Source organism: Sturnira hondurensis, unplaced genomic scaffold, assembly GCF_014824575.4.
Source record: "Sturnira hondurensis isolate 20B ecotype Veracruz unplaced genomic scaffold, ASM1482457v3 Scaffold0001509, whole genome shotgun sequence".
NCBI lineage: Eukaryota > Metazoa > Chordata > Mammalia > Chiroptera > Phyllostomidae > Sturnira > Sturnira hondurensis.
In genome coordinates this window covers 1197301-1210668 of record NW_028074140.1, presented here as the reverse complement: position 1 = coordinate 1210668, position 13368 = coordinate 1197301, and the positions used below count along the sequence as shown (strand labels likewise).

Genomic DNA, 13368 nt, shown 5'->3' with positions numbered 1-13368 from the left:
GTGTGAAAAGACTATTTGTACCGCTATTAAAATGAAAGAAAAATATTTAAAACTTTAAAATTTACCTTTTTAAAATGTCTGTTTAGTCTATAATTTAAGATTCTTCTAATATATTAGCATCTTGCTATAAATAAGGTTTATAGATAAATATACTGAGATATGCTTAAATTGTCTTTTTAAATGGAGGTTTGTGATCTGCTCTATTTTAAACTGCCTTATTTGCTTATACTTTCAAGAAGGATTTCTGTGAAGAAAATGTTTCTTGGCTAAATCAAAGTTTTAAAGCCAGTATACTAGAACACAGTGAGTCCAGAGGCCTTTGTGTGTTTATGAAACGCAGTTGGCTGGAATGCTCCACGACCAATCACTGGTCTTGCCGTGTGGACCCTGACATCCTTCCTGAACTCAAGGCCAATGAAGAGACCTCGGTGTTTCTGCAAGAAGAGAAAGTGGAAGGAGCTCACTTGTTCACACACATGGGAGCAGACCCTGTGATGACAAACCGGTGCACAGAAATAGACTCTGCTGAGTGACTGTACAGGTGAACCATCAGGGAGCAGGTTCTAATAGGAACAGCTTGCCCACTCCGTCCACCAGGAACTACATGGCCTCCCACAGGGTCCCTCACACAGGGTGCCTCACACAGGGTCCTTTTACATGCACTTGTAATGGAAAAGAGGCTAACCAGGATAAAGCTGGCTCATTCCAGCGTGTCACTGGAGCATTCTCTAAAGAAACCCTGAACCCAAACGTAGGGACTCCGAATTTCTAATTTTTAATCAGCTAGATTTCACATGCCCCAAACAAGTTTATTAGAACCAACTACTGATCTTTATCATCTTTACTAGTTGAGCTGGGTGGGTGCTAACGAGACAAACTCACCCACACAGTCCTCACGTGATGGTGACAGCTCGTGTCCCAGTGGGCAGTCACACTGAAAGCTGCCCTCAGTGTTCACACAGGTGCCACCCCTACAAAGGAGAGGGTTACGTTCACATTCGTCAATGTCTGAAAGGTAAAAATGTGAGATCCATTAAAGAACTCTGAGGAACAAATATTCACGCATACAGCACGGGAGAAAGAATCATTAAGTGAGGTGTGACTCAAAAGACAAGCTTATAGGAGACGGGATAACACTTGCCTCCCTTTTTCTATTGCCAGTGAGTAAATGGTTCAAGTTCTACTCTCAAAGACAGTGAGCTATCAAGGAGTTTGTATGAAATGAGCAAGCTCCCATGAAGTAAAAATAAACAATAGTTGCTTTACATCACTTAACCCCCAGATATTATCTATTGCTCTCTCTCATCAAAGTGTAAGAAAAACCTCAAGACTTATTATCTCTGCTACATGGCACAAGGTGAGACCTATAAGTCACCGAAAACAAAAGAGTGGGCTAGGAGGTGGGCAATTCTAAAAGAGTTTGCAGTAACACAAATAAGGAGAATAACATCGGAACTGCACGGCTCCATGTAAAGGTTGGGGTCACCATACAATGTCATACATTTTAAAGGAACCCTTCCTGAGTAGTTAGTCCATGTTGATTTTAGATTCTTTGAATAAACAGAATCTAGTTTCAGCATCTCACTGCCATTAGGCACCAAGAGGTTGGGGCTCCCCAAGAGCTATCTAGGAGCAGACTTCCTGTCTGATGCGTAAAGCTGTTCTCTTGCACCACCGCTGCCTGCCAAGAATGCTGTTAGCAGCCCCGAGACAAGCCGAGGTCGAGCTAACGAGTCTGTGCTCCACTGGCTTTGAGACTGGAGAGGAAGAGCGCAAGCATGCTTACCCATGCAGTTCTTCATCATCATGAACCCACTCTCATAGCCTTCGAAGCACTCACACTCAAAGCTGCCTGGCGTGTTGACACAGATCCCACTTCCACAGAGATCAGGAGAAATCCTGCACTCGTCGATGTCTAATTCATAGGTGTAAAAACAAATTTAAAAAAAAGGAATGAGATGGGGAGTTAAAAAACTGAGAGAGAGATTTGGCCTTCCAAGTGAAGGTGCAGCACACTGGAAACACGGGGGTAATCGGTGGCTAGCAGTCTGAGGGTGTGTTGTGGGGAGATCAGCTGGAGGGGAGCAGGGCCTCAGGCACATTCCTTTCCCCAACTGCCAAAACGGTCACAGCCAACGGGCAGGTGGTGCCTTTCTGCCCTTAAGAATTCTGGAACTGTGGACTTCTTTTGGAGGCTTTGAAACTGTAACAGAAGGATGAACCGAGCAACTGCAGTATGAACTGAACAAGGCAAGTGGCAGAGGAGGCGGCAGTGGACACATGAATAAAGTCTCACTCACGATGCAAAGACCATGCTGGTTCTGCCACACTAACCCCCTGCTGCCTCTGAACACGGGGCCAACCACGGGCAGCCCACTCACCTGGAGCCAGAGAGTGCTCCTGTATGGCAGGACCAAGGAATGTGCCCCAGTTTTTCTGCCTCATTCAGATGTGATCTAATTTTAAATATGTAAATTTTTTAAAACGATGCATTTGTTGCTTTTTATATGCTAAATGGGAGTCTTTAATAGCTGCATTTATATTCTCACAGTAGGATTCTCTGAGAAATCTCCCATGCCTGTAACCAAGATCTTTCACTAGAGAAGTCATGCTTATAAAACATAATAAAGAAAATGACTTATGTAAATTTTTTCCATCACAATGGGAAAAAGTGATTTTGCCAGCATCTGTCTATTTTGATGAATTTCAATGTTTAAGTTTTTCTGAGACAGGATTCGTAAGTCGCTGATGTGTCTGGGCCGTCTTGGGGTCTCAGCCACTGCTTTCTCCCAGCTTTTGGTCTTTTGCTACTGATTTTCCCTATTGCAGGCTATACTAAAGAAAAAATATATAAGTACTTTCTTTTAAACAAAAATCACAAACTCATTGATTCAATTAAGCAGCAAACCATATGCATACGCATTCTCCTACTTTTTCTTCTATCAGTATTTAGGAACCGATGGGGAGAGCCACTGAAGAATGCGGAACACGTCCCGTGGCAGAACGGGGACAGAGCTGGGCTCATGCGGTGTGGTGGGAGCCGCAGGGTGCAGAATAGAGACTCTGGAACCAGATGCCTGGGCACAGTCCTCTGGCTGTGAGGCCTTGGGAGATCATTTAATTTCTTTGTGTCTCAATGTCTTTATCTGTAACATGGGCAATGTAGGAGAACCCACTTCATGGGGGTAAGTGAATAAAAGTTTGTTAAGTGCTGAGAACAGTTTTTGTCTCCCAGAAAGTGCCACATTTATGTAAGTTATTCCCTGATAAAAACTGGTAGAAAGGCAAGAGATAAAATGCACAGGTGAATAAATATAATTCGTTTCAGAGAAAAGAAGCTGTAGTGTTGCTGAGCCATAGAGGCTGATCATCGGTGCAAGTGCAGGCTGGATGGGTATGGCTACCAAGGACACCAGACATGGGGAGAAGCCGGGCCTTGAATGCTGTGAAGAAGGGCAGCCAGCAGGGACCTGCTGTCCCCTCGCCTTATGCCCCACAACACAGCAGTGCTGCCAAGCATCGACCTCAGGTTAAAGAAAGTCAGCTCAGCGCCATTGAGTGATTTCACTAATTTCATACCAAAAATAAGAGGTGGAGTCAGAACTGGGAGAACTCTGACCTCCTTTCCCCAGGTCTAGGATTGTCTGAGTAATGGGAGTTACTTTGTGGGAAGTTAAACAATCTAAGCCCCGCTCAGGATGATAAATCTGGCGGTTGTGAAAATGAAAAGTCTGACTGTGGAAAATAAATGGGTTGGAAGGTGTTAGAAGATTTTGCAGTGCAGGAGACAACACGATCTGTTGCCCAGTTCTCCCTTCAGGAAGAAAGGACTTACTTGTCCTTCCCTCTCAAGCTGTTGGGACTGTTGCTGACAGAAAACGTTGAGATGTAAACTGTCTTAGGAAATGCCTTGGCTAAGAGGACTGCTTCCCCACAGCTGCACCCTTTCTCTGGGCAAAGGTATCCAAAGGTTGACCACGCAGTTACATAAATGCCTAGCCCCTTTGTCCGGACTCAAGATGATTCTAGTGAGCCTTCCCAGATCCAGAGCCCCCGGTGGGTCAGGCTGAGGGCTACGCGGGACTGCCTCAACTTCCCCCTCTGCCCATTTCTGCTTCTTTCCCCTCCCTCCCCTAACTGTTGGTTCCAGGAGCTATCCCTAAAAAACTTCCTGCAGGTTAATCTTTGCCCTGAGTCTGTTTCCTCGGAGGCCAAACCTGCCTCTGGACTAGTCTAGAAAAAACACTGTAGGTACTTGAAACAGCCATGTTGATGGAAGAACGTATGTAACTCTCTCACTTGTTCATCAGGGGAGGGAGATGTCAAAATTAAGTTTGAGGTTTCTATCCTGAGTTAAATTATCCTATCAATTCACACAAGGAAGTCCCTAGGCAGACAAAGAGGGGAATGAGACAAAGGGAGATTCAGGCAGGGAGAAACTGTCCCAATGGAAGTATAAAAGTTGGAAGAGCAGAGGGCTAGAGATAGCACCTAGGAGTCAGCTAACAGAGGCCACCCATGAAGTCATGATGGTAGCTGCAATTCTGACAGGCAGAATGCTGAGAGAAAAGGACTGCGAAAAATGCTCAAGGGATGGGAAACGCCAGAGTCAAGAAGAGTCTGTGAAGATTAGAGAAGGTGCATCACTGTCGAGGAAGGGCAACTGAGACAGAAGTGCCATGGAAACCTAGAGAGATAAAATCAAGGAGGGGATCTAGCTGGAGGTAACGGAGAACATGCACAAGAGGAAGATTTTTCTCACTTATAAAAGTGTTTTTGCAAGAACATGTATATGGGGGGGGGGGCGACAGTCCAAGTTACACAGGGTTACAAAGAAAAGGGTTAGTGAAAAGAGAGGTGAGAGGCAGAAGCAGGAAAACAGGACAACGGCTTGGGGGAAGAGAAGGGCTGAGGACACATTTTGTTTCTGAGCCCAGGGAAAGGACCCAGCAAAGAGGGGAGGTGCTAGAGAGAGAAGTGAACTCTGGCAGCGCAGGGCCTGAGGCGGGAAAAGGGAAGGAGAGTGAAAGAGAGGAATTAACTGGAAAGTCGAGGAAGACCAGGTCTCATTCTCTAAAAGTGAAGAGACTATGGGAGAAAAAGGAAATTTCGTTAGCAGAGAGGAGGAAGCGTGAGAGGTGCCCGGCAATCAGATTTGTTTCTCGATAAAGACGGGAATAAAGACGGACAGGAGAGGGTGTGCGAGTCCGAAGAGGCTGGGAAGCGGTGCTGAGAGAACTTCAGCAAGTGCCGTGAAGAGGTGAACACACGTGTGGCCGAGCAGCTGTGAGGGCCTGGCCGAGGCAAAGTGGTCTCAGTCAGCTCTCCTTGGACTCTCCCAGCCAACCTCGGGGCTCAGAGCAGAAACCAGTGTTGGGGGGCTAAGAGCTGGGATGGGCCCAGGAGGCACAGCACAAAGCCGAGACAGGGGAACTTCAGAAGACCAGATGGAGGGTTCTGAAGTGCTGTTGAGGTAGTGCAGGCTGGGTGGGTCCGTGAGTCGATCTGGTGCTCCCTTACGGAGCAGGAGGGTGGAAGGGAGTGAAGACAGACGTTTCAAAGAAGGTCATGAAGAAGCAGCACGTGTGAGGGCAGAAGAAAAGGGACAAGTCCAAAGAGTATAAAGAAAAAGAGTTTTGAAAATAAGATTTTAGAGATATATTTAAAGTGATTGGGATAATCTGTTATATTATTTAATTAATAATTAGGAATGTCATATTCTTTCAAAACAAAGGGGATACTTATATAGAAGGATATGAATGCTGACTATAGAATAATTATTTTGAAAACTGTTCATGGATGAGGAAAATAAGTGACTACTTTTTTATTTCAAATTTTACCGCTTTTAACCGAATACCGTATCAAGTATATATACAATTGTCGATTTAATTGCTATGTTCTTTAGTGCTCACGTATTCTGAAAATCACATTTTACGTTGTTCCTGTAAATATAGCAAATAGCATTTCCATACTATTTTGCAGCACTCTCCCCAGTCTGGAGAAGTACTTTAAGAGTAGGGAAAAGGAAACAAAAAGAAAAACATACACGTTCTCAATGAGAGGGTGGCCTTTTTATGCCAACTCTTTCAAATAACAAAAGGAAGAGAGCCAGGGTTTATCAAACACAGCAAAAGAACAACCTTACCTGTGCAGTTTCTCTCCTCCATGTCGAGAGCAAAGCCACTATTGCAACGGCACTTGAAGCTTCCAATGGTGTTTCTGCACTTTCCATAGGTGCACATCCCAGGAAAAGCTTTGCATTCATTGATATCTAGAAGAAGAAGAAAGCTGGAGTGGAGAGCTTGTTGACATAAAAGAGCAGACCCATCACTTTAAGGTTAAAATCTATTATAATGGAAAAGAATGTATCCAAGCAACACTGGGGGACGTCAACCATTTCAATGATCACACTACTGCCGCCCAAAGAGTTCCAACTGTGTAAAAGATACTGTGTTCCTCACGAAGAGTTCTGATGCCCTTGTTTCTGCCCAGTCGTTTCGTAAAGTTTGGTGTGGGTCTAGAGGATTTATGGCTGCATGGAAGCTGCGTTTAGCAGGCCATGCAAAGGAAAGCAGAATTATAGTAGAACAATATGAGAAACGTGAAATCAGCAGACTGATTTACATCGTTACTTCAACACCACCTTACACAGGTGATTTATATACCCAGGATAAAGGTTGGCCACACATTATGTTTAAGAAAGAAAATAAAGTCGGCAATCAAATGTTTGAAGCAAAACCAATTCTCACAGGATGTGGAGGGTGAGGGTTAGTGTAGGGGGACCAACACGCCGCTCATTTACCTTTGTAGAAGGGCCTCCCAGTAAGGACATCCCCTCTGTTAGCAAAGCCAGGCCCCCTGGGGCACAGGCTGTCATACTCCTTCGTGCCAGGTTTGGGGCACTCCTCACACTCGGTGCCCCAAGCTGCCCCAACAGCACAGCAGCAGGCGTCCATGCGGAACTTCCCAGGGACAGGATGGACGCATTCATCTTCATCCCACTTCAAGTAACACTGCTCCATGCGGATGTCTGCATGGAGGGTGAAATCACAGTTTGAGACGAAGCTGTACGCTGAACATTCAGGTGCCAAAAGTCTGCTTGGCGCCTGGCATGATGCCAGGTCCTGGAGCTACACCCCGCAGGTGAGCGACCCAGTCCTGGACCTCCTGGGATGGCCTCCACAGTGACAGCCGTCTAATGAGCACAAAGGTGGGTTCTCCTTTAGCACTACTTAATTCTCACAAGCCACCTTTAGGAAGAAAAGGTTCCTTTGTGATAAGGCCCCTTCATACCATCACCTACGATCCCTTTCTTGTATTGCTCGCTTCAGAAAGAATAAAATAATTTTGGTGACAGATTCTCCTTGTTCACCGAACTCCTTAAAGTGGCTTCTAAGCAGTCCTGTCGAATCCTAGTCATAAATAGTAAGTGATCGACACTATTTGCAAATCTGTACAACTATTTCTTTTATCCTCACATGAGGACATGCTTATTGACTTTAAAGAGAGGGAGAGAAACATCGATGTGAGAGAGAAACATAAAACAGTTGCTTCTCATATGCATCCCAGCCAGAATTGAACACACAACCTAGGTATGTGCCCTAACCAGGAATCTAACCGTGACCTTTTAGTTTACAGGGTGACGGACGTTCAACCAACTGAGCCACACGGGCCACAGCTAATTAGTACAACTATTAAAATACCTTTATAAAGGAAAACTTATTATTGTACAATAAGGGGCCAAATTATATAAATGTCATATTTTCCCTTCAACCTCAAAGCATACTAATGTTTCAGCATGCTAGCTAGGAACTTAGAAGACCAATCAATAATCACAAAATAGGGTAAAGTAGCACACTCTATAAACAGTACATTTATCTGTTAGCCAATAGAGTTGTCGGTCAAACTACAGTCAAATGCTTCGCTATTGACTTGCAAATACGGATAATGAGTTCAGAAAAGGTTTTCCTTAACCAAATAACATGTTTTATTTGATAAGAGTATTTCAAGACATTAAATTGCTTTCTAAACCTGAAAACTGTTTAACAGAGGGAAAGAAATCCCTAATGGAAATGTAAACAAAAATAAATAATTGTCCTTTCTACTTTATTTACTGTCAATAGTGACCCTTTCAAGTTCTCCACTGAAGTAACATCAACTCTAGTAACTTCCTTTAGCTTCAAGTTATATACATTTCCAAGTATTGTAATTAAGAAGTCTTATTTTTAAAGAAAAAAATAACTGGTACATTTTTATTTTGGTTTGGCAGGTCGAATATAGGTATTCACAGATATACAAAGTATGTACTGCCTTATATATCTGTAGTAACATCAACCCGAAGCCACAGTCTCTGCCAGTGTGAAGGTGACAGACAGTAACCTGATGAGCCTTGTTACCACAAGGCCCTGGTAACACGGCCAGCTCCACCCTGCACTTTAGGGAAGTAAAGACATTAACAAGATGTGACAGAAAACTGTACTTAAAAAATAATTAAATAAATTTAAAAAAAAAGATGTGACAATCTTGATTAAGTACAGGTAGCCTGAGAACTCTGGCTTGAGTCAAATTGTTTCTGAAGTAATAGAGGTAATTTGCTCAAGAAGCTATTCTAGGATTAGTTGTTTCTTTTTAACCATTTGAACTAAGTATGTAAAATGTTACGGTAACCTGGCAGAGTAATCTGGTGTCTTCACTACTGAGGTCTCTATCAATATCCACATCAGGAATCTCAACACTGTCAGCACACTGGCCACATAGGGCCTGCGAAGGGTTAGAATGGCTCACACAGAAATTAAAATATAGATTGGGGAGTTTCCAGGTGATATATGTACTCTACAGCTTGCTGCAGTCCCCACCACTCCTTATTACCACTTCACTCATCTACGTTCCCTGTCTGTTCCCTGAAAGCATTGCTGCTTGGGACCCCAGATGTAGATCAGTTCTAACAAAGCAGTTTACCTCTATTTTCCCAGAAAATTTTACATTTTTTATAAAGATTTTATTCATTCATCTTTAGAGGGGAAGGGAAGGAGAGAGGGAGAGAAACATCAGTGTATGGTTGCCTCTTGTGTGTCCCCTGCTGGGAAGTGGCCTGCAACCCAGGCATGTGCCTTGACTGGGAATTGAACCTCAATCCCTTAGTTTGCAGGCCGACGCCCAATCCACTGAGCTACACCAGCCGGGGCAAAAATTTTACATTTTTATATGGCAATATCTTCTTAAAACTTTCTCACATCCCCAGCTACAATGAATTAATGTAGCACAATTGAAGTAGTGACAAAAACATGTAACCAAGGTACCGAGATGAAAATCTCAACATATTCTTTTAGAATATTACAGACAGTTTAAATTTAAGTGATGTTATTGGAAATTAATTTTGCTTAGTGATAGTTCACAATCAGTGATACATCATCATATGTATTTCTTTGGTCACTGAAGGCAACTTGATTTCATTAGTCACTTGTAACAAGACTGACAGTCATCTTCAAATAATACTTTACTTTTCTTAAAACCTTGTAAATTATTTAACCATAAAAAGCTGAAAACAATTTTTCCTTAATCAGACTTTGGATATTATAATTTCTAAACATTTCCATATGATTTTATAGTCCTAATTTATATCCAAATTTAAATATGTCATCAAGAATTAACTTAAAATGAATCTGTTAATTATAATAACTAAACTGTATAATGTTGCATTTTTTTCTTACTACTAATTTTAAAAATTTCTGACATATACATAAATACCTTAAAGATCTTTGAATATAAAATAACATTACCATTTTTCATGCTTTGTCTACAAGCTTAAATTTAAAATACAAGCCTACATAAGGTTATTTTTATACTGTTCCAAAGCATATTGAATAAAATCCTATAAGTAAATAAAAAGTTGTGCAAATACAATGTAGAGTTAATACTAGTTTCTTTTTCAATCATGAAACTCAAATTGAGGTAAGTACGATACTGATAAAGAATAAGGTCAATGAGGCATTCCTATATTACAGTGTTGAAAGAGCTTCTTCATTTTAGTTCTTTAGAAAATAAAGCATGAAGAAAATTTAAACTGTGAAGGTAGTCAAGGAAGAAAAGGGATGGTCAATGTTTTCAAAGAGAAAAATACATAATTTTGACCTTAACTTTTCCACTGTGGTCTAAGGGAACAGCTGTAGTGGGCGGGTAAATGTTCCCTTAAACCCTAGCCTCCAATTTTTCTTCCATGTTCAAAATATAGTTCTCTTACTCCACTGACTCATTGTGAAAGACTGAACCTGCCTAAAATATCTGATTAAAGAAATTGTAATTTTTGAGGTAAAATTTTGAGCAATACCATCTTTTGTTATTATATATGCAATGAAATCATTTCATTGAAATACATTCATTTAAAAAATACTCGTTAATGACTGTTCTTCAAAATATCTCACTTCAAGTGCTTCTAGCTACGGACCTAATGGTTTTGGACTGGTCACAGCCCAAAGAATTAAAAAAAATTCATGGCTGGTTTCATGCATAAAATACACACGGGCATGACCCTTACCCAAACACATGCGGCCGGTTCCATCCAAGGTGAGGCCTTCAGGGCACTCACAATGAAAAGATCCTTTGCTATTAATACAGCGTCCGTTTGGACAAACGCCAGGAAACACCTCACACTCGTTAACATCTGCAGGGAAATGAAGCAAGTGTAGGGATAAAGACGTTACAAATAGAAAAAGCAGGTGTCATCTTACTTCCTACACAGCATATTCAATTTGCAATACAATATGAATTACTACTTGAGTTAAGCAGAAATATTCCACGATACAGCCACTGGTTTTCCTAGGTACCAGCTGTGAAAATTACCACAGCCTTGCCCGCCCATAAAACACAGCCCAGACGTGCTCCACCGCCAGCTGCTCTGTGCCTTGAAGGCTAGTGGTGGCCTCGTGAAAAATTTCACAACAGTATAAAGAGGAAAAATGGGAAACTCTAAGCTGTTTCCTAAGAATAGTATTCTAAAGCATTTATTCATTCCATTGAGCATTTTCCCTGAAATTTCAAGGTTATTGAAAATGATAGCTCCAAAGTGTGAGAGTCAAGGTTAATTTTACATACTGCTCTAAAGATTTACGGCATCATCCAGCAAAACACCCACCTTCACAAGTAACACCTTTAATCCTGGCAAAGCCTCTGGGGCAAGCTGTATCTGTGAGAACAATGGGACACATTTTCACTTCATTATAAAAGGAAATACAACTGTCTTAAGCTCAAGAAACAGTCTAATGGAATTAAATGGAGCTACATAAAAATCACAAGCTGGGGTTTGAGAGGCCAAGGGCCCCAGCTGCCCTCTGCTGAATTCAGTGCAGCACAGGGCGTGCTGTGGAAACTGCATCCGGGCTGAACCACAGGGAGAGTCCCCTGGTGATCCCTACGAAAGCTCCTTTCTGCTTTCACATTGCCAACCGAATTACAAATAAAAGATTTAAAGAAACGTCATGTTCTACGGGGACACATGCAATCAAGGACACTGGAGAATACCGACAGTCATCCAGAGGCTAAATTCTAGCAGATTCCCTGCCTTGTCTAAAATACTCAGAAGGTTTGATTACAATACAAGGATACAACAAATATGTATTTTACGAAATGAATAAATTCCACCAGAAAAGAGAACATTTTAGGGATTGTAATGATCTCATTGTCTTCTTCACTATGGAAACACAAGTGAGCTGCCTAGTGGAGAGAGAGGCTTTGCAAGGAGAAGCCCAGAGCCCCCTGGCCAGGCCCCTACCTAGCTCGCAGCGCTCACAGGGGCTGCCCCAGGCCGCCCCGAGGGTGGCGCAGCACTCGGATTTCAGAGTGGCCCCGTTGATGTTCACCTCGCAGCGGTTGTCCTGGATGTTGAGCCAGCACGTCCCTTTCAGGCTGTCTGAAAAGGAATAGGAAAGGACGCGGAGCTCGCATCTCTTGTTACACCAATGATATTTTTTACAGTATTAGAAAAACCAAAAGGATTATTTCTAATAAATTTAACAGCATATCCTTCTAATGCATTTCCATGGACATGCATGGAAATATAGTAGTATATTACATACACACAAATTAAGTGTGCCTATCTTAATTTGCCTATCCCACAGGACATGGTAATTAATACGATTACACCTGCTGGTGTTCCAGAAGCACCCACTGTTGCACAACATTTTATGCTGATACTTGCAAATGCAATGCATTCTAAAACATCTTTATTTTTGTGAAAAATACTCATAAGGTTTATCCTTTATGGTAACTGCTTTGATATTTAATATTGTATCAAATAAATTTCCTGAAATAGTCTCTCCTAATTCCCCACCCAATAAACCACAAACGATTTAGGGTCTATAATTAGAGAGAAGACAGTATTTCTCCAACTGAAGACACTGAATCTGATGAATAATTTGGAAACAAAATAAATCTAAAAGATAAAGAAGAAAATAAACATCACCTATAATACTACCAGTAGATATACCAAGGCTAGTATTTGATGTATTTTCTTACAAGTATTTTCCCTATACATACCTATGCATAGTTTTATATCGTTCAAAAAGCAACACATGTTTATGGTAAAGTATTTGAGGAAATAGAAAAGAAATTATAAAATTCATTTGTAATCCAACTATCTAGCAATAACTATTCCCAACCTTTTTACACTCTGTCTCCATATCAAATTGAAGTTCCTCATTAACTGACTGTTAAATAATTAATTTTGAAGCAGCAACGAGGAATCCAGTCAAAATTAACACGGCAAACACTAGTTGGGTAATGTCTATCATTTACAAAGTTTTTCTTGTAGAACTGAGCCTCTCCATTCAGGGTGCATGACATCACTGAGGCTCTCTCTTCTTAAGATGCAGATTCATGACTCTCCAAGCAGGAGGCCCAGAATATACATTTGACCAGCTGCTCCAGTGGTTCCAATGCAGGTGGATGTGTAAAACGATTGAGCAAAAATCTTAATAGCATGTTGTGGCACAAAAATTTGGAAAACAACAAAGAAAAAGCATATCTCAATAATATTTATTTTAAAACTCAATCAACAATATGGGCAGATAAAGTTTTACTGCGGAATTCAACAATAAAAACAAAACACAACCAGAAACAGAGAAGGAACCACAATGAAACTGGCAGGCCCACGAAGGGATAACCTGTAAGTTCTGACTCCTTCTGGAGCACAGCGGGGGGCGAGAGGATGTCACCTATAACCTGAGCCCTCCGGGTCAGAGGTTAAACTACACCAACAGCTCTGTCCCTGACTGGATATGAAAGGTTGCAGTGCAGGGATGTGGAGAAGAGATAAACAGTCAGTTTGCATTTTACTGTTTTGAGATTCCATTTAAGCAGAAAAGCTGTATACAA

The 13368-nt window shown here is 41.7% G+C and overlaps 1 protein-coding gene across 1 annotated transcript in view; it reads right to left on the bottom strand.

Annotated features, from left to right (window-relative positions):
* The window catches only part of FBN2 (fibrillin 2), a 269378-nt gene that overhangs the window by 66137 nt on the left and 189873 nt on the right, over nucleotides 1-13368 (bottom strand). Inside the window, exons 21-27 of the mRNA XM_037028439.1 lie at nucleotides 11768-11905; nucleotides 11132-11182; nucleotides 10535-10660; nucleotides 6803-7030; nucleotides 6146-6271; nucleotides 1787-1915; nucleotides 883-1008 (exon numbers count right to left, since the gene is read on the bottom strand). Of these exons, the coding sequence (XP_036884334.1) occupies nucleotides 883-1008; nucleotides 1787-1915; nucleotides 6146-6271; nucleotides 6803-7030; nucleotides 10535-10660; nucleotides 11132-11182; nucleotides 11768-11905 (924 nt within the window). The remainder of the gene's footprint in view (nucleotides 1-882; nucleotides 1009-1786; nucleotides 1916-6145; nucleotides 6272-6802; nucleotides 7031-10534; nucleotides 10661-11131; nucleotides 11183-11767; nucleotides 11906-13368) is intronic.